The 23682-nt window shown below is 49.7% G+C and overlaps 1 protein-coding gene across 1 annotated transcript in view; it reads right to left on the reverse strand.

Annotated features, from left to right (window-relative positions):
• Window positions 1-23682, reverse strand: part of tex11 (testis expressed 11) — a 304551-nt gene that overhangs the window by 243018 nt on the left and 37851 nt on the right. The window contains 2 exon segments of the mRNA XM_038775694.1: window positions 1865-1945; window positions 19676-19755. Of these exon segments, the coding sequence (XP_038631622.1) occupies window positions 1865-1945; window positions 19676-19755 (161 nt within the window).

The raw sequence follows: 23682 nt of genomic DNA on the forward strand, positions 1-23682 counted from the left end.
AACACAAGTGATAGGATGGGCTGGTTGAGCCAAATGGCCTGTTTCAATGTTGCATATTGTGTGGTTTTAAATGGCACATTACATGCTCAGCACTCAATATTATAGTTAATTGATTGTACAACTCAATGATTGCTGCTACTGTGATCGTATAACTCAATGATTGCTGCCGGAATCTACCAGTCGATCACAGAACATAAGACGATTCACATTATTTTACCTAAACTCTATTGTTTTGACAACGGTGGCCACAAAATGGAGAATAATCTTACTACATTGCTTTAATATGTCATATTATTACAGCAGTTTTACCAAATCCAGTCAGAGAAATTTGAAAATGAGAAGAAAACAAAGTCAGTGTACAGGCACAGAGTGAGAACATGGGTAACAGGATCAGGAGAAAGCTATTCAGTACCTCAAACCTTCTTGGTCATTCAATATGATCACGGGTGATCTCCTGCATCTTGCAACACTATCCCCATATTCCTTAATTACTTTAGTACCCAAAGCCCATTAATCTCTGCTTTGTACACACCTCAACAATTGAGTATTCACAGTTCTTTGGGTAGTTTCCATGATGCACAATCCTGAGTGAATAAATTTCTATTCACCTAAGTGCGAAATATACAACTCTTTATTCTGAGGCTGTGACTGTAAGCTCTTGGCTTCCCAGTCATGAACCAACCAACTAAAATCTATAATGTCAAGTTCCCAAAACCTTTCCATGGGCTGGATTCTTCGGTCCCCCAGTCATGTGTTTTTCGGTGGTGTGCCATTTACTCGCAGACGTACTTTCTACTTCCACCACTTGACAATGTGATTTCCCATTGAAGCCACCCCACACCGCCAGGAAACCGCGGGCAGGGATATGTTGCCGGCAGGAACAGAGAATCCTAACCGCCGAAGAATTCTGGCCTATGTTTCAAATACATCACATTCTCATTCTTCTAAGTTCTAAGGGAATATTGATCTAATAGAGTCAATATACCCTCACAACAATCCTCTCATCCTGCAATTTGTCGACATAATCTCTGTTGCACATGTTATAAGGAAAGTAAAGGGACAAAAATTGCAATGTTGCATCTGTGGTCTCACAAAGGCCTTGTATAATTATAGTGCACTTCGTTACTCTTATACATCAATTTCTTTGTATGAAAGCCTAACGTACGACTTGCCTTCCCAATTGCTTCCAGTACCAACATGTTAACGATTTTCATTTTGTATGCATGAACACTCAAATCCCTCTGAATATCAACATTTCTGTCTCTCGCCATTTAAAAATTAGCCTGCATTTCTACTTTTCCCATACCAAAGTCGATAACCACATTTCATCTGCCATGATCTTATCCACATGCTCAACTTAGCAATATTCCTTTGCAGCCTCTTTGGGTCGTTCTCACTGCTTGCTTTCCTACCCATCTTTGCATTGTCAGAGAACCAACGGGCAGCAAGGTCGGTGCAGGCTTGGAAGGCCGATGGGCCTGTTCCTGTGCTGTAATTTTCTTTGTTCGAACCTGGATATATTATACTTAGTCTCCTTACGCATAACAATGCTATAGATCGTAAATAGCTGACACCCAAGCACTAACTGGTTAATTACAACCTGCCAACCTGAAAATGGCCTATTTATTTCTGCTGTTTCCTTTCCCTTAACCAATCCCCAACTCGTGCTGATATATCATCCCACGACCCCTCGAGTCCATAAGCAAAGCAAATATATCACCTTGTTTCATTTTATTTGCCTTTTCCAATAAAATGCAATTCCTGAGAGCAAGCATAGGCCATAAATTGAATGTGTGCATCAAGTAAAACAAAGAACCCTATTAAACTTAAGAAACAAGATTATGAAAAAATAAAATCAAAGTACTGTCACAGCCAAGTCCAGAAATCCATCTGCTAGCAAAGGTTTTCTGCAATCCAACCAGCTTCTTCCAGTTTTTGTGAACATCTGTAAAAGAAAGCAGTAATATTTTATAAATTAATCAATCCACAAATTAAATGTATTTCTCAGAAAACCATGTGCTGCGTCCTCGAGGGAGGCCACTAATGTTTAAAGAGGAGTTCAAATTCCCTGGTATGAACTGAAAGTACGCCACAATTTATAAATAAACCTTTCAGTACAAGAGTTAACAAAGCAAACACTATTAATTTCATTCTATATTTTGAAAACAGTTATTTAAGCCCAAAATTTTCAACGGAAGATCCCTGTTCGATTATTATTTCCACCCCAAGAATTCCCGTTTACACTACAGGATCATAAGGGTTCCTTTACTTCTCCAGGTTCAAACAAAGGTTCGCCACAGTTTTCAGAAATTTACTTTGATCCTCCTCGGGGTTCGTAATATTCTCCGAGTTATGAGATTTCTTAGAAGTCCTTATCATAGGATCTAGCTATGTGACACTCCACAACTCCTGGGATTGTGGACACTGCAACTAAAGTGTGGCCCTAAAGTGTGGGAACTCCAATTCAGATGTACAGTCAATTGCCCTTTCCTTATAGTCAACAGCTTCTGGCAAATTTCTCTATCTCTGCTTCTCAAAGTTGCCCCCATGATCCAACTAACTACTTCAGTGAAAAATAACACTGATAAACCCAGAAACAAAACCTAGCCCCCTGCAATCTATTTTCACGGTAATCTGACACACCTGGAATGCCCGAGGTGCAGACTAAACTAATTATCTCCCATTTCCAAACCTTCCCTTTGTTTTGGGAAATCATATCAATAAATTCCACCTTTATGAAGACAATTGTAGTCAGCCCTTCGCCACCCAGACTAAGAAAGAGGTCACTTATTTTGATGGTTTTCCCACTTCCAAATCTGACCTTATTAAATCAACAAAGACTACCCTTTGAATTGTAATTCCTATAGGTCTATTTACTTACCTCTCGACAGGGACTCCATTATTTTACATTTAATACCATCAATCTCTACTTAAAGTTAGAATATGAAAACATAGGACTTACGAAATTAGATTTTTACAACACCTGGGAATAAACAGTGGTTGATTTTTACTTGGTTACTTGGCGTAATCGGACTGCTAACAGCCAGAAAGTAACATTAACTCACTGACGACAATGCAAGGAGGCTTATTGGTAGACGAGTATCCCCTAGAGAATTAATTAATGTTGCCCCCCCCCCCCCCACACTTACTGTTGATACAAGTAACAAGGGAGTGCTTAAATAGTTTTGGATGGACAGCCAGCATACCTGCTGATTCAAGTGGGAGGACACATTGGATCCCATGACGTGCGAAAGAACCCATTTGCAACTCTGCAACACATTTGGGAATCACATGACATTGGCAGGTCATCCATTTCTATTAGCATTGAGTAGTTTAATGCTCCTTCTTGTGTCACAACCATTATCCAGCCCACCATAGGCCCAATGATGACACTCTTGACAATGATATTAACAGACAGCTCCATGTGAGGTCTTAGTCAATATTCAACTTTCTCTTAATAGCAATCCGCATCAGAACACCAAATTGGCATGCACAGCCCCCTGGACCTATGCATTTGAGGCCTGAGCAACTGGGGGAGGCAGCGGTGTAGTGACATTGTTGGTGAACAAGTAATCCAGAGGTCCAGGGTAATGCTCTTAAGACATGTTTTCGAATTCCACCACAGCAGGTGGTGGAATTTGAATTCAATATGTAAAAATCTGGAATAAAAAGTCTCATAGACCATGAAACTATTGTCAATTGTCGTAAAAGCCCATCTGGTTCACTTGTGTCCTTACATGGTTTGGCTTACTTGTGACTCCAGATCCATGGTAATTTGGTTGACTATTAATGCCCTCTGAAATGGTTAAGCAAGCTAGTTGCTTTAACCTGCTGAAAAAAATCTCAAAGTATTGCAACCGGACAGATCACTCGGCATCAAATTAGTATCTGGAAATAACCGCAGCAAACTCAGCCCTATCGATCCTGCATCTGGCACTGGTGTCAAAATTGGGAGATCCGTGTCACAGAGCAGTCAAGCGATATCCCAACAATTCATTGCAGTGTTAATGTAAGCTTACATGTGACAATAAAGATTATTATTATTAAAAACATAATCATACTCAGAATATCTCAGAAAATATCTCCAACATCACCATCACAGTCCCTGGGTACATCCTGTCCCACCTATAGGTCAGACCTAGCAGTCGGTAGAACAGCGGTACATATTCAGGAGCAAGGTGCCCCTGGGAGTTCTCAACATTAACTTTGGACCCCATGAAATCTCATGGCACGAGGACGAAGTCAAGCATGGGCAAGAAAACCTCCTAGTGATTGCCACACACAACACACTCTCAGCTTCCATCACCTGATGGATCAGTACTCCTCCATGATGAAAACCACTTGGAGGATACACTGGAAAGGGTGTAGGTTGTACTCTGGGCAGGGGGCTTCAATGTCTATCACCAAGAGTGGATTGGTAGCCACACTATTTACTGACTGAGCTGATCAATATGGATCAACCTAAAGCACATAGCTGCAAGACTGGGTCGGCGGGAGGTAGTGAAGGAACCAACAAGGAAAAGCACACTTGACCTCATTCTCATCAACTACATATTTCGCTGACAGTAACCAATGCAAGAGGGCATGCCAGGAGCAACACCAGGGATATCTAACAATAAGATGTCAACCCGGTGAAACGTCAACATACGACTACTTACATTCCAAACAACAGTAGCTGCAAGAGATAGATCGAGCTAAGGGATTCCAAAGTAAATGAATAAGATCTGATCTCTGTGGTCCTACCACATTAAAAACTCACTGCAGCGACTTCCGGTTGCGGTGATGCGGAGCTAAGCCGCACGTTCGGCAGCTCCCGCTATCAAAGGACTTTCGGGCCTGTTTTAGGGCCCCAAACGGCGCTGTTTCGACGATTCCCGGTGGGGGAAGGTGCTTGGAGGAACATTCCCCGGAATTTATGGTGCGCACCTGGAGTGGGGCAAAGAAAAAGGCTGCAGCAGCTCCCCAGAAAAAGCGGGGGAAGGAGGACAAAATGGCGACCGGCAGAGCACCCGAGAATTGATGGCAATGGGCGCAGGAGCAGCAAGCTGCTCTTCTGCGCTGTTTTGCGGAGCTGAAGGCTGAGTTGCTGGACTCCCTGAAGGCGACTACCAGTAAGCTTCTAGAGACCCAGACAGCCCAGGGGGAAGCCATTCAGGAGTTGCAGCAGCAGGCCGCTGATCGTGAGGAGTAGGTCGTGGTGCTTGTGGGGAAGGTGGAGATGCACGAGGCACTTCACAAAAAGTGGCAAGACCGCTTGGAGGAGCTGGACTTTCGCACGAGGCGGAAGAATTTGAGGATCCTGGGCCTTGCGGAGGGGCTGGAGGGGTCGGATCTACCGTCCTATGTGGCCACGATGCTGAATTCGTTGGTGGGGCGGGGTCCTTCCATCTGCCCCTGGAGCTTGAGGGAGCCCACAGAGTGCTGGTCAGGAGGCCCAAGGCGAATGAATCCCCGCGGGCAGTGCTGGTGCGGTTCCATCGGTTCAGTGACCGGGAGTGTGTGATGCGCTGGGCCAAGGAGAGGAGCAGCAAGTGGGAGAATTCGGTAGTGCGAATCTACCAGGACTGGAGTGCGGAAGTGGCTAAGCGGCGGGACGGGTTTAACCGGACGAAGGCGGTGCTGCATAACAAGCAGGTTAAGTTTGGAATGCTGCAGCCTGCACGTGTGGGGGTAACATATAAGGACCGGCATTACTACTTCGAGTCCCCGGAGGTGCAGGCGGAGAAGCTGGACTCGAACTAGGGTTTGGGGCTTCGGGGTCTTGTGCACTACGGTTGTTGCTGTTTTTGCTGTTGCTGTTTTTGTAATTTCGATATGTTTTTTCAATGCTGGTTCTTGCTCTGTTTCCGGGTGGTTCTGTTGGGTATGGTTTTGCGTTATGTGGGGGATTTTGGGGGTTTGTTTTTTTTCTGTACGGGGCTGGGGGATGGGGTGGAGCTGGAATTTGGGAGCTGCGTCAGAAAGGTGGGGTGGGGCAGTGTGAAAGCGCGGGCATTCCTCTGGTTTCCCGCGCTGCGGGGCAGGAGGGGTGGAGCTGGCGGTGGGGGCGTGGCCTCTACTGTTTTTTTCCCGCGCTGGAGCAGTGCCAAGGAGGAGTGGCAGGAGGGGGGATGACTCCATGTCGGGAGGGGTCGGGTTTTGGCGGGAGTTGCCGGGTCAGAAGTCAGCTGACTCACGGAAGTACCGTGGAGGGTGCGTCGCGGGCTAGGAAGGGTCCTAGCCTTTTTGGGGGGGGGGAATACCAGGTTGCTGCTGGAATGGCCAGGAAGGAGCTGGTGTGGGCCGGGGGGGTAGAGGAGAGGCGCTATCGTCATGGGGAACGGGTCGGGCAGGGTGTGCTGGCCTGGGGCGAGCAGTCGATGAGCTATGACTAGTCGGCAGGGGAGGGGGGCGGGGTGCCCTCTGATCCGGATGATCACCTGGAACGTGAGGGGGCTGAATGGGCCAGTTAAGCGAGCTAGGGTATTTTCTCATTTGAAGGGGCTGAAGGCGGACGTGGCTATGCTCCAGGAGACCCACCTGAAGGTGGCAGACCAGGTTCGTCTGAGGAAGGGGTGGGTGGGGCAGGTTTTCCATTCAGGATTACATGCGAAGAACCGGGGGGTGGCGATTCTGGTGGGGAAGAGGGTGGCGTTCAAGGCGTCTGAGGTGGTGGCAGACAAGGATGGCAGGTTTATTATGGTGAAGGGGAGGCTGCAGGGAGAGAAGGTGGTGCTGGTAAACGTGAATGCCCCGAATTGGGATGACGCTGGCTTTATGAGGCGTATATTGGGCCGCATTCCGGACCTGGAGGCGAGGGGCCTGATCATGGGGGGAGACTTTAACACGGTGCTGGATCCCCCACTAGACCTGTCCAGTTCAAGGACGGGTAGGAGGCCGGCGGCGGCCAAGGTGCTGAGGGGGTTTATGGACCAGATGGGAGGGGTGGATCCCTGGCGGTTTGGGAGGCCGAGGGAGTATTCCTTTTTCTCCAACGTGCGTAGGGTTTACTCCCGAATAGATTTTTTTGATCAGAGCAGGGGATTGATCCAGAGGGTGGAGGATGCCGAGTATTCGGCCATAGCAATTTCAGACCATGCTCCGCACTTGGTCGATCTGGAGATGGGGGAGGTGGGGGACCAGCGCCCGCTGTGGCGTCTGGACGTGGGGTTGCTGGCTGATGTGTGTAGGAGGGTCCGGGGAAGTATTGAGATGTACCTCGAGGCCAACGATACGGGGGAGGTCCGGGTGGGGAAGGTTTGGGAGGGTCTGAAGGCAGTGATCCGGGGGGAGCTGATTTCCATCCGAGCCCGGAGGGATAGGAGGGAGAGGGAGAGACTGCTGGGGGAGCTCCTAGATGTGGATAGGAGGTACGCGGAGGCCCCAGAGGAGGGATTGTTGGGGGAACTGCGCAGCTTGCAGGCCAAGATCGACGTGCTGACCACCAGAAAGGCGGAGACACAGTGGAGGAAGGCGCAAGGCGCGGTTTGAGTATGGGGAGAAGGTGAGCAGGATGCTGGCGCACTGAACAGGCTACGTTTCCCAAAGGTGCAGGAGAGCTGGTGGAGGGGCTGGGGGCGCCAATTGAGTTGGAGGAGCTAGTCAGGGGGATTGGTCAAATGCAGTCCGGGAAGGCGCCGGAGCCGGATGGGTTCCCGGTGGAATTCTATAAAAAGTACGCGGACCTGGTGGGCCCCCTGTTGGTGCGGGCCTTCAATGAGGCATGGGAGGGGGGTCTTTGCCCCCGACGATGTCACGGGCGCTGATTTCTTTGATCCTGAAGCGGGATAAGGACCCCCTGCAGTGTGGATCATACAGGCCAATCTCACTCCTCAATGTGGATGCTAAGTTGCTGGCAAAGATCCTGGCCACCAGGATAGAGGACTTTGTGCCAGGGGTGATACATGAGGATCAGACAGGATTTGTCAAGGGCAGACAGCTGAACACGAATGTGCGGAGGTTGTTAAATGTTATTATGATGCCGGCGGTTGAGGGGGAGGCGGAAATAGTGGTGGCGCTAGATGCAGAGAAGGCCTTTGATAGAGTTGAGTCAGGGTACCTGTGGGAGGTGCTGGAGAGGATTGGATTTGGGGAGGGGTTCATCAAATGGGTGAGGTTGCTTTATGAGGCCCCGATGGCGAGTGTAGCTACTAATGGAAGGAGGTCAGAGTACTTCGGGCTCAACCGTGGGACCAGGCAGGGGTGCCCCCTGCCCCCATTGCTTTTTGCACTGGCAACTGAACCACTGGCTATGGCGTTGAGGGAGTCGGGGAAGTGGAGGGGTCTGGTGCGGGGTGGGGAGGAACATACGGTATCGCTGTATGTGGATGACCTGCTGCTGTATGTGGCGGACCCAGTGGGGGAATGCCGGGGGTGATGGAGCTGTTGGCTGAGTTTGGGGAATTCTCGGCATACAAGCTGAATCTGGGTAAGAGCGAGGTGTTTGTAGTGCACCCGGGTGATCAGGAGGAGGGAATGGGTAGGCTCCCGTTTAAGAGGGCAGTGAAGAGTTTTAGGTACCTGGGGGTGCAGGTGGCCAGGAGTTGGGGGACTCTCCACAAGCTTAATTTTACCAGGCTTGTGGAGCAGATGGAGGAGGAATTTAAAAGGTGGGACATGGTGCCGCTATCGCTGGCGGGTAGAGTGCAGTCCGTCAAAATGACGGTGCTCCCAAGGTTCTTGTTCCTTTTTCAGTGCCTGCCCATCCTTATCCCCAGGGCCTTTTTTAGGAGGGTGACTAGCAGCATCATGAGCTTTGTTTGGGCGCATGGGACCCCGAGGGTGAAGAGGGTCTTCTTGGAGCGGGGCAGAGACGGTGGGGGGCTGGCGTTACCCAACCTCTCGGGGTATTATTGGGCGGCCAATGTGTCGATGGTGCGCAAGTGGGTGATGGAGGGGGAGGGGGCAGCATGGAAAAGGTTGGAGATGGCGTCCTGTGGAGGCACAAGCCTGGGGGCCCTGGTAACGGCGCCGTTGCCGCTCCCTCCTAAGAGGTATACGAGTCCGGTGGTGGCGGCTACCCTCAAGATTGGGGGGCAGTGGAGGCGACATGGGGGGCTCGATGGAGGCTCCGCTAAGGAGGAACTATCGGTCCGTCCCAGGGAACATCGATGGGGGGTTCCTGGGGTGGCACAGAGCGGGCATCAGAAAGCTGAGGGACCTGTTCATTGATGGGAGGTTTGCGAGCCTGAGAGAGTTGGAGGAGAAATTTGAGCTCCCCTCGGGGAACATGTTCAGGTACCTGCAGGTAAAGGCGTTTGCTAGGCGGCAGGTGGAGGGATTCCCTTTGCTGCCCGCGAGGGGGGTGAGGGACAGGGTGCTTTCAGGGATCTGGGTCGGGGATGGGAAGATATCTGATATCTACAAGGTATTGCAGGAGGTGGAGGAGGCGTCAGTAGAGGAGCTAAAGGCTAAGTGGGAGGGGGAGCAGATCGAGGATGGGACGTGGGCGGATGCCCTGGAGAGGGTTAATTCTTCCTCCTCATGTGCGCGGCTTAGCCTCATCCAATTCAAGGTGCTGCACCGGGCCCATATGTCCGGGACTAGGATGAGTAGGTTCTTTGGGGGCGAAGACAGGTGTGTCAGGTGTTTGGGGAGTCCAGCGAACCATGCCCATATGTTCTGGGCATGCCCGGCACTGGAGGAGTTCTGGAAGGGGGTGACGAGGACGGTGTCGAGGGTGGTAGGATCCAGGGTCAAGCCAAGCTGGGGACTTTTTGGGGTTGCGGTGGAGCCGGGAGTGCAGGTGGCGAGAGAGGCCGGTGTTTTGGCTTTGCGTCCCTAGTAGCCCGGCGGAGGATCTTGCTACAGTGGAAGGATGCGAGACCCCCAAGCGTGGAGACCTGGATCAATGACATGGCTGGTTTTATTAAGCTGGAGAAGGTCAAATTCGCCCTGAGAGGATCGGTACAAGGGTTTTTTAGGCGGTGGCAGCCTTTCCTCCACTTTCTGGCTCAGCGATAGTGAACTAGGTCAGCAGCAGCAGCAACCCGGGGGGGGGGGGGGGGTTGTTGACTATGTTTATTTAATTTAATTTACTTTCAAGTTCTTTTGTTGTTTATCGGGTTTGGGGGGCTCAATCTATGCATTGCTACGTTCTTGTGGGTGTTATGCTTATTATGTTGTTTTATTGTTGTTTGTTAGTTTGTTGTTATATATTTTGTAAAAAAATTTCAACCAGCAGCACGGTGGTGCAGTGGTTAGCACTGCTGCCTCACAGCACCGAGGTCCCAGGTCCCGGCTCTGTCCGTGTGGAGTTTGCACATTCTCCCCGTGTTTGCATGGGTTTCGCCCCACAACACAATGATGTGCAGGGTAGGTGGATAGGCCACGCTAAATTACACCTCAATTGGAAAAAATGAATTGGGTACTCTAAATTTATTTTTTTTAAACTCACTGAAGACAGAGTCACAGAAGTCAGCCAATTTGGCTCCCTCCATGTGATATAGCATAGGGTCAACTCCATCTCCACATGCGCAAGGCTCAGCCTGACGCAGCTAAAAGTGGTACAGAGCCCACTTAACAAGAACCCATATGAGTAGGTTCTTCCCGGAGGTGGAGGACAGATGTGAACGATGCCAGGGAGGCCCGGCCAACCACGCCCACATATTCTGGTCTTGCCCCAGACTTGCAGGGTACTGGACAGCCTTCTTCAAAGCAATGTCCAATGTCCAAAGGGGTGGGTGCCTTGCCCGAAAGTGGCGGTCTTCAGGGTTTCGGACCAGCCAGATCTATTCCTGGGGAGGAGGGCGGACACACTTGCCTTTGCCTCCCTGATCGCCCGCAGTAGAATCCTGTTCGGCTGGTGGTCAGCAGCACCACCCAAAGCTGCAGACTGGCTGTCCGATCTCTCGGAATCTCTCCAAATGGAGAAAATCAAATTCGCCATCCAAGGGTCAGACGACGGCTTCCACAGAACATGGGAGCCATTCACACAATTGTTCCGGGACCTGTTTGTGGCCAACGAACAAGCGGAAGAATAGCCAGGCAGCCAAGAATCAGGGGAAAGTCGGCAAAGCTTGAGAGGGAGAGATAGACCGGGAGGGGGAGACCGCTAAACCAAAGAGAGGGAACAAGAGAGAAGGGGGGGGGGGGGGGGGGGGGGGGGGGGAAGGAGGCAGGGAAATGAGAGCCGGAGGAAGGCACGGGATACAATAACGAACATGGCATCTTTAGGAGCAGGGAACGAGGAGAATAAAGACGAAAGACGGGAGAAGCAGAGTTGAGCATGAGACGGCAGCGAGATCCGTCCAGGAGAAGCAAGCGACAAAACGAACACCAAACCCAATCGGGTATTGCCCACTGTAATTTTTCTCCGGCAACCAAATGTATATTTACCTCCCCAGTCTCCACCCACCCCACCCCACCCCCCTACAGTCACCCACTTATGTGGTGTCAATAATTTTGCCAGATGTACAGCGTTGCTGCTGTTGAGCTGGTGCACAATACCCTACCAGTTATTCTATTTTACTTTTTGTTGAATTTTATTTTATTATTTACTATTTTCTTTTCTTTGGTATGTTTGGGTGTGCCCTTCTCTTCTACATATGTGTGTGTGTGTATATATATATATATATATATATATATCTCTTATCCTGTGTACATAACGGTAAATATACTTAGTTCAAAAACCCAATAAAAAACATTTATAAAAAAAACAAGAAATGGCTGAAGGCACTGAATATTGTGGGATGTGGGAGTCAGCACTGGCAATATTCCAGCAGTAGTACTGAAATCTTGTGCTCCAGAATTTGTCATTCCCCTGGCTAAGCTGCTCCGGTACAGCTACAACAAGCGCATGTACTCAGCAATGTGAGAAATATATCCTGTAGACAAAAAGCAGGACAAATCCAAACAGGCCAATTACCGCCCATCAGTCTACTCCATCATCAGTAAAGTGGTGGAAGGGTTCACCAACAGTGTTATCAAGCAGCACTTACTAAGCAATAACTTGCTAACTAATGGCCAGTTCGAGATCCGCCAGGGCCACTTGATGAGTCTGGCATCAAGGAGTGCTAGCAAAGCTGGAGTAAATGGGAGTCGAGAGAACACTCTCTGCTGGTTGGAGTCACACCTAGCACAAAGGAAGATGGTGTGGTTGATGGATGTCAGTCATCTCAACTCCAGGACATCATGGTACGTGTGCCTCGGGGTAGTTAGTTCGAACCATCTTCAGCTTCTTCATAAATGACATTTGTTTCATCGTAAGGTCAGAAATGAGGAGCTTGCAAATGACTGAACAGGTTCAGCATTATTCACGACTCTTCAGATACCAAAGCAGTCCATGTCCAAATGCTGAAATATCCAGGTTTGGGCTCACCAGTGGCAAGAAAATTTGCGCCAAGCAAAGGCCATCATTGCCCCATGACAATACCATTTACTTCCGGTTGCGGCTATGCGGAGCTAAGCCGCAAGTTCGGCAGCTCCTGCTTTAAGAGGACTTGTGGGCTCTTTTAAGGGCTCCAAACGGCGCTGATTTGACGATTCCCGGTGGATAAAGGGGTCTGGAGCAAAACCCCCCCGGGATTTATGGTGCGGACTCGAAGTGGGGCGAGGAGAAAAAACGGCAGCAGCTCCCCTGGAAAAGCGGGGGAAGGTGGACAAAATGGCGGCCGGTGGAGCCCCTGAGGAGTGGAGGCAGTGGGCTGAGGAGCAGCAGGCGGCCCTTCTGCGCTATTTCACGGAGCTGAAAGGGGAGTTGTTGGAATCCCTGAAGGTGACGACGAGTAAGCTGCTGGAGACCCAGACAACCCAGAGTGCGATACTTGAGTTGCAGCAGCAGGCCTCTGAGCGCGAGGAGGAGGTTTCGGCCTTCGTGGGGAAGGTGGAGATACACGAGGCACTTCATAAAAAGTGGCAAGATCGGTTCGAGGAGATGGAGCTTCGGTCACGGAGGAAGAACCTGCGGATCCTGGGCCTCGAGGAGGGGCTGGAGGGGTCGGACCTGCCGGCATATGTGGCCGTGATGTTGAATTCGCTGGTGGGGGCAGGATCTTTCCATCTGCCCCTGGAGCTGGAGGGGGCCCACAGAGTACTGCCAAGGCGGCCTAAGGCGAATGAACCCCCGCGGGCCGTGCTGGTGCGGTTCCATCGGTTCAGTGACTGGGAGTGTGTTCTCCGATGGGCCAAGAAGGTGAGGAGTAGTAAGTGGGAGAATTCGGTAGTGCGTATCTACCAGGACTGGAGTGCGGAGGTCGCCAAGCGGAAAGACGGGTTTAACCGGACGAAGGCGATGCTCCATGAAAAGCAGGTGAAGTTCGGCATGTTACCGCCTGCGCGCCTGTGGGTCACCTACAAGGACCGGAATCATTACTTTGAGTCCCCGGAGGAAGCGTGGACCTTTGTGCAGGCTGAAAAGCTGGACTCGAACTAGAGATTAGGGGCTGTGGGAGTTTTTCTATTTCTGCATAATTGTCTATGCTGTAGCTGGTTATTCTGTTTGTTTCTGTTTTTTCTCTCGCTGTCGGACGATGTGGGTTATGGTTTTGTGTTCTAAGGGGGATACTGGGGTTTGTGGTTGATCTGTGTCTTTATTTGTACGGAGTTGGTGGTTGGGTTGGGACTGCGGTTCGGGAGCTGCGTTGGTGGGGTGGGGCAGTGTGAAAGCGCGGGCTTTTCTCTGGTTGGACGAAGGGGTGGAGCTGGTGGCGAGTGGCGTGGTTATTAGACCAGGTTTCCCGCGCTGAAGCGGTGCCAAGCAGCTGATGCAAGGGAGATGGGGGGACCTCATATCGGGAGGGGTCGAAGTTAGAGCGGGAGCTGCCGGGGTCAGCAGAAGTCAGCTGGCTCACGGGAGTACAGTGGAGGGAGAGTCGCGGGGGTGAGGTTCTATCACCGTGGGAAACGGGCCGAATGGGTGCTGGCCAGGGGCGAGCAGTCGATGGGCTATGGCTAGTCGACGGGGGAGGGGTGCCCCCGATCCAGCTGATTACGTGGAACGTGAGGGGGTTGAATGGGCTGGTTAAGCGATCCCCGGGTGTTTTCGCATCTGAAGGGGCTGAAGGCGGACGTGGCCATGCACCAGGAGACCCACCTGAAGGTTGCGGACCAGGTCCGTCTGAGGAAGGGGTGGGTGGGGCAGGTTTTTCACTCAGGGCTCGACTCGAAGAACCGGGGGTTGCCGATCCTGGTGGGGAAGAGGCGTTTGAGGCATCTGAGGTTGTGGATGATAGTGGCGGCAGATATGTGATGGTGAGCGGTAAGCTGCAGGGGGAGAGGGTGGTGTTGGTTAATGTGTACTCCCCAAATTGGGATGATGCTGGTTTCATGAGGCGTATATTCGGCCACATTCCTGGCCTGGAGGTGGGGGGCTTGATCATGGGGGGGGGACTTCATTACGCTGCTGGATCCCCTACTGGGTCGCTCTAGTTCAAGGACAGGCAGGAGGCCGGCGGCGGCCAAGGTGTTGAGGGGGTTTATGGACCAGATGGGAGGAGTGGATCCCTGGAGGTTCGGGAGGACGAGGGCTCGGGAATACTCTTTTTTCTCCCATGTGCACAGGGATTTCCCGCATTGATTTCTTTGTTTTGCATATGGGACTGGTCCCGAGGGTGGAGGAGGCCGAGTATTCGGCTATTGCGATTTCGGACCATGCTCCGCATTGGGTGGATCTGGAGATGGGGGAGTTGCGGGACCAGCGCCCGCTTTGTCATCTGGACGTGGGGTTGTTGGCTGATGAGGTGTGTAGGAGGGTTCGGACCTCAAGGTCAATGATACTGGGGAGGTCCAGGTGGGGATGGTGTGGGAGGCTCTGAAGGCAGTGATTAGGGGGGAGCTGATCTCCATCCGAGCCCATAGGAAGACGGGGGGGAAGAGGAGGGAGAAGGAGAGACTGGTGGAGGAGCTGTTGAGTGTGGATAGGAGGTACGCGGAGGCCCCGGAGGAGGGATTGCTGGGGGAGCGGCGTAGCTTGCAGGCCAAGTTTGATTTATTGACCACTGGAAAGGCGGAGACACAGTGGAGGAAGACGCAGGGAGCGGTCTATGAGTATGGAGAGAAGGCGAGCAGGATGTTGGCGCACCAGCTTCGTAAGCGGGACGCGGCTAGGGAGATTGGTGGAGTGAAGGATAGAGATGGGAAGGTGGTGCGGCAGGGGGCAGAGGTCAATTAGGTCTTTTATAGGGAACTGTACCGGTCGGAGCCGCCGGCGGTGGGAGGGGGAATAGAGAGTTTTTTGGACAGGCTCCGATTTCCAAGGGTGCAGGAGGAGCAGGTGGAGGGACTGGGGGTGCCGATCGAGTTGGAGGAACTGGTCAGTGGGATTGGCCACATGCAGTCGGGGAAGGCGCCGGGACCGGATGGGTTCCCGGTTGAATTTTATAAGAAATATGCGGACCTGCTGGGCCCCCTGTTGGTTAGGACCTTCAACGAGGCATGATGGGGGAGGGGTGGGTGTGTGTGTGTGTGTGTGTGTGTGTGTGCGTGCGTGCGTGCGCATGTTCTGCCCCCGACGATGTCTCGGGCGCTAATCTCCGATCCTGAAGCGTGATAAGGACCCCTTGCAGTGCAGATCATACAGGCCGTTTTCACTGCTGAATGTAGACGCCAAGTTGCTGGCGAAGATCTTGGCCACTAGAATGGAGGACTGGGTGCCGGGGGTGGTACATGAAGATCAGGCAGATTTTGTAAAGGGGAGGCAGCTGAACACTAACGTGCGAAGGCTGCTAAATGTGATAATGATGCTGGCAGCAGAAGGAGAGGCGGAGATTGTGGTGGCATTGGATGCGGAGAAGGCCTTTGACAGGGTTGAATGGGGGTACTTGTGGGAGGTGTTGGGAGAGGTTCGGGTTTGGGGTAGGGTTTATTAAATGGGTGAGGTTGCTGTACGAGGCCCCAATGGCGAGTGTTGCGGCAAATGGGAGGAGGTCCGAGTACTTCAGGCTCCACCTTGGGACGAGGCAGGGGTGCCCCCTGTCGCCCTTGCTTTTTGCGCTGGCAATTGAGCCTCTTGCCATGGCTCTTAGGGAGTCGAGGAGGTGGAGGGGTTTGGTGCGAGGTGGGGAGGAGCACCGAGTGTCGCTGCATGCGGACGACTTGCTGTTGTTTGTAGCAGACCCGGTGGGGGGGATGCCGGAGGTGATGGAGATTCTTGCTGAGTTCGGGAGTTTCTCGGGATCTAAATTGAACCTGTGCAAGAGTGAGCTGTTTGTCGCACACCCGGGGGATCAGGAGGAGGGGATTGGTAGGCTCCCGCTAGAGGGCAGTGAGGAGTTTTAGGTACCTGGGGGTTCAGGTGGCTAGGAGCTGGGGGACTCTGCACAAGCTCAATTTTACTAGGTTGGTGGAGCAGATGGAGGAGGAATTTAAAAGGTGGAGCATGCTGCCGTTGTCGTTGGCGGGTAGAGTACAGTCCGTTAAAATGACGGTGCTCCTGAGGTTTTTGTTTTTGTTTCAGTGCCTCCCCATTTTTGCTCCAAGGGCCTTTTTTAGGAGAGTGAACAGCAGCATTCTGGGATTTGTTTGGGCGCACGGGACTCAGAGGGTAAGGAGGGTCTTTTTGGAGAAGGCCAGGGATAGAGGGGGGCTGGCGATGCCCAACCTCTCTGGGTACTATTGGGCGGCTAACGTCTCGATGGTACGTAAGTGGGTAATGGATGGGGAGGGGGCAGCATGGAAACGGATGGAGATGGCGTCCTGTGGTGGCACGAGCCTGAAGGCACTGGTAACGGCACCGCTGCCGCTCCCTCCAACGAGGTACACTACGAGCCCGGTGGTGGCGGCTACCCTCAAAATTTGGGGGCAGTGGAGGCAACACGGGGGGAAGTGGGGGGCTCGGTGGAGGCCCCGCTGCGGGGGAACCACCGGTTTGTCCCAGGGAACATGGATGGCGGGTTCCTGGGGTGGCACAGGGCGGGCATTAGGAAGTTGGGAGACCTGTTTATCAACGGGAGGTTCGCGAGCCTTGGTGAACTGGAGGAGACGTTTGAGCTCCCCCCGGGGAATATGTTCAGGTACCTTCAGGTCAAGGCATTTGCTAGGCGACAGGTGGAGGGGTTCCCTTTGTTGCCCCCGCGGGGGGTAAGGGATAGGGTGCTTTCGGGGGTGTGGGTCGGGGATAGGAAGATATCTGACATCTACCAGGTAATGCAGGAGGTGGGGGAGGCATCGGTAGAGGAGCTGAAGGCTAAGTGGGAGGTGGAACTGGGGGATAAGACTGATGAGGGGACATGGGCAGACGCCCTGGAGAGGGTGAACTCCTCCTCTTCATGTGCGAGGCTTAGTCTCATCCAGTTCAAGGTGCTGCACCGAGCCCACATGTCCGGATCTAGGATGAATAGGTTCTTTGGGGGCGAAGACAGGTGCGTCAGGTGTTCGGGGAGTCTAGCAAACCATGTCCATATGTTATATAGAATATAGAACAGTACAGAACAGGCCCTTCGGCCCTCAATGTTGTGCCGAGCAATGATCACCCTACTCAAACCCACGTATCCACCCTATACCCGTAACCCAACAACCCCCCCTTAACCTTACATTTTAGGACACTACGGGCAATTTAGCATGGCCAATCCACCTAACCCGCACATCTTTGGACTGTGGGAGGAAACCGGAGCACCCGGAGGAAACCCACGCACACACGGGGAGGACGTGCAGACTCCGCACAGACAGTGACCCAGCCGAGAATCGAACCTGGGACCCTGGAGCTGTGAAGCATTTATGCTAATCACCATGCTACCGTGCTGCCTGTTCTGGGCATGCCCGGCACTGGAGGAGTTCTGGAAGGGGGTGGCGAGGACGGTGTCGAGGGTGGTGGGATCCAGGTCAAACCAGGCTGGGGTCTCGCGATATTTGGGGTTGGGGGTGGAGCCGGGAGTGCAGGAGGCGAAAGAGGCCGATGTCTTGGCCTTTGCGTCCCTAGTAGCCCGGCGGAGGATCTTGCTGCAGTGGAAAGATGCGAGACCTCCGAGCGTGGAGACCTGGATTAATGACATGGCGGGATTCATTCAGCTGGAGGGGGTCAAATTCGCCCCGAGGGGGTCAGTACAAGGGTTCTTTAGGAGGTGGCAGCCTTTCCTCGACTTTCTGGCTCGACGATAAGGTACTAGGTCAGCAGCAGCAGCAACCCGGGGGGGAAGGGGGTTAGGGGGATAGTGTTTAAGTTAATTTGCTTATTGTTAATTTATTTTGTTGTTTATTGGGGGTGGGGGGGGGGGGGTTTGTTATATGCGGTGTTACGGGTGCCAGGGGGTGTTTATTACTATTGTTGTTATTGTTATTATTGTTTTGTTGATATATATTTTTCAAAAAATTCCAATTTTAATGACATTACCATCGCTGAATCCCCCACTACCAACATCCTGGGACTTCCCATTGATCAGAATCTGAACTGCACTATCTATATAAACTGGCTACAAAAGCAGGTCAGAGGCTAGGAATTCTGGAGTGGATAAAACACCTCCTGGCTCTCCAAAGCTTACCAAAATCTACAAATACAAGTCAACAGCATGATGTAATACTCTTCACTTCGCTTGGTGAATGCAACTCCAACAAGAAGCTTGACACCATTTAGGGCAAAAAAACACCGCTTGAATGGCACCCAATCCAAAAACATTTACTCTCCCACCATTGATTCACATTGGTAGTGTGTGTACCATTTACAAGATGCATTGCAGAAACTGACCAAGGCTCCTTCAATAGTACCTTCCAAACCCATAATCAATACAATGCACAAGGGTAGCAGATACATGTACATGCGAACACCACAAACTGGAGGTTCCCCTCCAAGCCAGTCACCATCCTCACTTGGGACCTTATTGCTGTTTCTTCACTGCCGCCATGATGCACAGGGACAGCTATGCATACCATTTACAAGGTGCACAGCAGGAACTGACGCTCCTTCAATAGTGCCTTCCAAACCCATAACCATTACCATGGACAAGGATGGCAGATACATGCTAACACCACAACCTGGAAGTTCCCCTCCTAGCCAGTCGTCATCCTGTCTTGGAACTTTATTGCTGTTGCTACACTGCAAATCCTTGAATTCTCTCACTAACAGCACATACAAGATGTATCTACATCATTTGGACTGCAACTGTTCAAGAAGGTAGCTCACCACCAACTTCTCAAGGACAATTAGGGATGGGAAATAAACTGGCGGCCAAGCCAGCGAAGCACACATTCCTTAAATGAGAAGAAACAACAATCAGTCCACCATTTGATTGCCCACTTTCCATCAAATTTAAAAATTGATCTGGTGTGTGTTCTAGGTGTACAAATTATCAAACTCAAAATATCAGGCCAGTCCTTCTTGAGGAAATTTTAATGTGCACTGTATATATTAAATATATGGTTGTCAATTAAATACAATTGTACCTAAAGGACAGAAAAATAACTTATTTGACCAAATCTAAAGTATGCTGATCCAAACAACATTGCTAAATTTTAAGTGATTTTAGATATTAATACAACTAACTTCGTATTCAAATATTTTATCGGTATGAAAGTTAAAAATAAGTACTTACTTGCCTTTTGTTGTGCCTTCATGTCTCTCAGAAATTAGCATCTCATGCACAATTAATTCCTTTAAAGTACATTAATTGTTTTTCAATGAACACAGTGTCCATGTGAATCCCCAATTTTATTACCAGAAATTTTAAAAACTGATTACTGCCAAAATTACTGTATAATCAAACACATCTGTACCATGTATAAAAGCACCATATCATTAATCTAACAAATGCTACACTTCAAAACTCACCAATATTTGTCTTTGTAGTGTCACTTCAGTGGGATCAACATATTCACACAGACAGATCAGCTTGCATGCCACATGCCGCACTGAAAGTTGAAGCATTCACAAACTTGTTAAAATTCTACACACAAATGTCCCTGTCGTTTCAGGCCATCATCCGTTTTCAGGTTCTGTCAACACTACTAGTATTGCATAAATAAATAAATGTTATTGCTCTTGATGTCTACTGTAGCCATCTGGGATGGCCACTTACAACCAGGAACAGAGAAGGTCGCAAAGCATAGCGGGAAAAATGGACAATGCGAGATTCAGGCAGGCTCAGAGCCTGAAATGTATATTTGCGAGTGAGGAATCCAGATGTATCGAAACCACAACCGATTAGCATTTGATGGCCCATCTCCATCAGACAAATGGACTGATACTTGAGCGACCAGTACAGTCCCAGACAGTTCGGCGCCACTCCCTGTACTGGGGAAGCATAAACAACAGGGTCAATGACCGCTTGCGACACGCCCAGCCATCAAGGCATCCGCACATTTATTGGTTCGAATCAAACGCAATGATCAGGAATTACCCAATTAGTGGGGTCCAAACGGAAGGACCGCCCAAAAGAGCGCAACCCCCCCCCCCCCCCCCCCAAGCATTAGAAGAGAGTCCACCATGTGTTCAGCCTTTTTTGGACCTGGCGCTCCGACAATGTCCATCTCCAAGTACAGGTTTTCATAGTCGATTGCCGTAGTTTAACTCGTAGTGTTTATGTTGCATGACTAATTGTTTGTGTAAATAAAGTACCCTTGATCTTGAACTGACTAACTGGTGTTTGGCTCTTTGATCGATAGCCGGTTGAACATTGTGGTGGTATCATTTGATATCTGGCGACTCTGAGCAATAGAATATTGACATCCAAAGGAAGGAGGGCAACCTCACTGACTGCCATATTTGTCATCATGTCAATACATTTTGCATACAGCCCATTATGAGAATAAATCCCAAACTGACTCTGGCTTAGAGTTCAAACATGGCTTGAGATGTTTTCCAGAATCAGAATTTCATGTCTGGACTTCAAGTTGCAACATACTCTCCATGGACCAGGGTGGTGAAGAAGGCATTCATCATGATAGGTTTTATTGGTCAGAATATTGAATACAGGAGTTGGGACGTCCTGTTGAAGTTGTACAAGACATTGGTAAGACCACACATGGAATGCAGTGTTCAGATCTGGGCACCCTATTATAGGGAGGATATTGTTAAATTAGAAAAAGAGTGCAGAAGAGAATTACGAGGATGCTACCAGGACATGATGGTCTGAGTTATGAGGAGAGGTGGATATGCTGGGACCTTTGCCCCTGGTGCGTAGGAGGCTTAGGGGTGATCTTAGACATCTATAAAATAATGAGGAGCATAGATAAGATAGATAGTCAACATCTTTTCCCAAGTTTGGGGCAGCACAGTGGTGCAGTGGTTAGCACTGCTGCCTCACAGTGCCAAGGTCCCAGGTTCGATCCCGACTCTGGGTCACTATCCGTGTGGAATTTGTACATTCTCCCCGTGATTGCGTGGGCTTTGCCCGCACAACCTACAACATGTGCAGGCTAGGTGAATTAGCCACGCTAAATTGCCCCTTAATTGGAAAAAATGGTTGGTTATTCTAAATCTGTTTTAAAAGAAATTATTTTCCCAAAGGTAGAGGAGTCTAGAACTAGAAGGCTTAAGTTTGAGGTGAGAGGGGAGAGATACAAAAGAGACCAGAGGGGAAATTTCTTCACACAGAGGGTGATGAGCATCTGGGACGAGCTGCCAGAGGCACTGGTAGATGCGGGTGCAATTATTTCCTTTAAAAAGCAGTTAAGACAGTTACATGGGCAGGGTGGGTTGAGAGGGATATGGGCCTAATGCGGGCAAGTGGAACTAGCTTAGTGATAGAAACTGGGCAGCATGAACAAGCTGGGCCAAAGGGCCTGTTTCCATGCTGTAAACATCTATGACACTGAGAGTAAACTACCTTGTTCCACTGAACCGTCATGAAATAAGGCATGTAGTAAAAATTCATCTTAAAAATGTGTTCCTTTTCCATATTCACTTGTTTAAATTCTTTTATTTCCATCGTCGGCCAAAACCACCCTGTCACTTGAGCTATTTGAATTGCTTTGATTACTCAGCTTTTCAATTCAGGCTTCACTTGCTGACTCTGCAACGTTAGGATCTTGCCTGCTTGTTTCCTATTTATTCCTCGATTTCCCCTTTCTTTTATTGTGCTATTACCATTTTGGCCCATGGATGAGTAATGGACCTGTGACTTTAATGCAGCCTGTATCCTTAAGGCAAAGCAGCTTCTAAATGGCATGTGCCTTTAAATTCAAGCAGAGAATTGCAGCACCAGGAGAGATCAGCAATGATGCGATTTGATTGATTTGGCTGATGGCCAATGAATCGGCCACAGTGCTCTGCCCGGTGGCAGGTGGTGATTGGATCTGGTCACACAAGTTTGATTTTTGGTGTCGCAAGGCTTGTGTTTTTGTTTCACTTTCGATTCTGCAGGCTAAAATGGAGGAATATGACCAACTTACTCCAGGAATATCCAGTTATTTATCACCAAAAGGCTACTCTCTCCAGAAAAGATTGTGTAAGCAGAAACCAGAATCTGATAACTCTCGCTAAGAACAGGCTGATGTGAAGCTTTTTCCTCTCCTGGAAAAGCTGTAATTAAGTTGTCTGACTAAACTAAACTCCTTGCTGTACACCACAGACTTTAAATCACACTCATACTGTGAAGAGATTGAACAGAAGAACTCGTCATCTGAAGCAAGGACTCAACTCTTGATCTGAATCCTTACTGTTTTCTCCCTTTTCCTTCCCCTTGTGTTGTCCGTCTTGTATCCTTGGGTAGAGAGTGGGGCAATTTGGAGGGCTGGGATGTCAAGTGTTAAACGACATTTAACCAACTGTATTCACTGCACATTTCATATTTCTTCTAGTTATAAATAAACAGTAGTTGTGTTTAAACTTAAAAAACCTGGTTACTATTTTGGGTGTTTTTACACAACTTATTGGTTAATTCACTTGTGTTGTGACTCTGGGGCACATGGGACTGGAATTGATCGCGCACTTGCCCAACAGAAAGAACATTTCAACTAGATACCTCATTTTCCCCAGACCCGTGCAATGCTTTTTCATTTTGGCTAATTATCCAATTCTCTTTTGATAGTCAAGGCTCAATCTACCTCCACCATACTCTCAGGCACTGCATTCCAGGTCCTAACCATGAGCTGTCTGAAAGACGTTACGCACTTTGCCTTTAGCAAAATGTTATTTTTTAAGTTTTTCTGGTTTGGTCTTTTTAAAAATGTCAATAGAAATTCTTACGTGGCAGATTCATATATAATGTGGATGTTTGTGGTTATCCACTTGTCAGAGAAACAGAATGGTCTTTTTACAACGGTGCTAGATGGGGAAATGTTAATGTACAAAGGAACTTGGGTATCCTACTGCACGAGTAACTGATAGCAAGTATACAGGTACAGCAAGCAGCTAGGATGGCAAATGGTATGTTGGTCTTCATTGCAAGAGGACTTGAGTACAGGAGCAAGGATGTCTTACTGCAGATCTACAGAGCCTTGGTGAGACCACATCTGGAGTGTTGCATCCAGTTTTGGTCTCCTTATCCAAGAAATAAATATTTGCCATAGAGTGAGTGCAACAAATGTTCACCAGACTTATTCCAGGGAGAGAGGATTGTCATACGAGGAGAGGTTAGGTCAACCAGGCATGTATTCACTGAAATTTAGAATAATGAGAAATGCATAAAATTGAAAAGTGAGAGATTCTGACAGGGCGAGACAAAGGGGATGTAGGGATTTTGTTTCCTTCAGCTGGAGGGTCTAAAACAAGGGGTCACAGCTTCATGGTAGCAAGCTGGCTATTAAGCACCGAGATGAGGAAATATTTCTGGACTGTGGTGAACCTATGAAATTCGCCACCACAAGGTTGTAGAGGTCAATTCACTAAATATATTT

The sequence above is a fragment of the Scyliorhinus canicula genome, chromosome 17 (assembly GCF_902713615.1).
Source record: "Scyliorhinus canicula chromosome 17, sScyCan1.1, whole genome shotgun sequence".
NCBI lineage: Eukaryota > Metazoa > Chordata > Chondrichthyes > Carcharhiniformes > Scyliorhinidae > Scyliorhinus > Scyliorhinus canicula.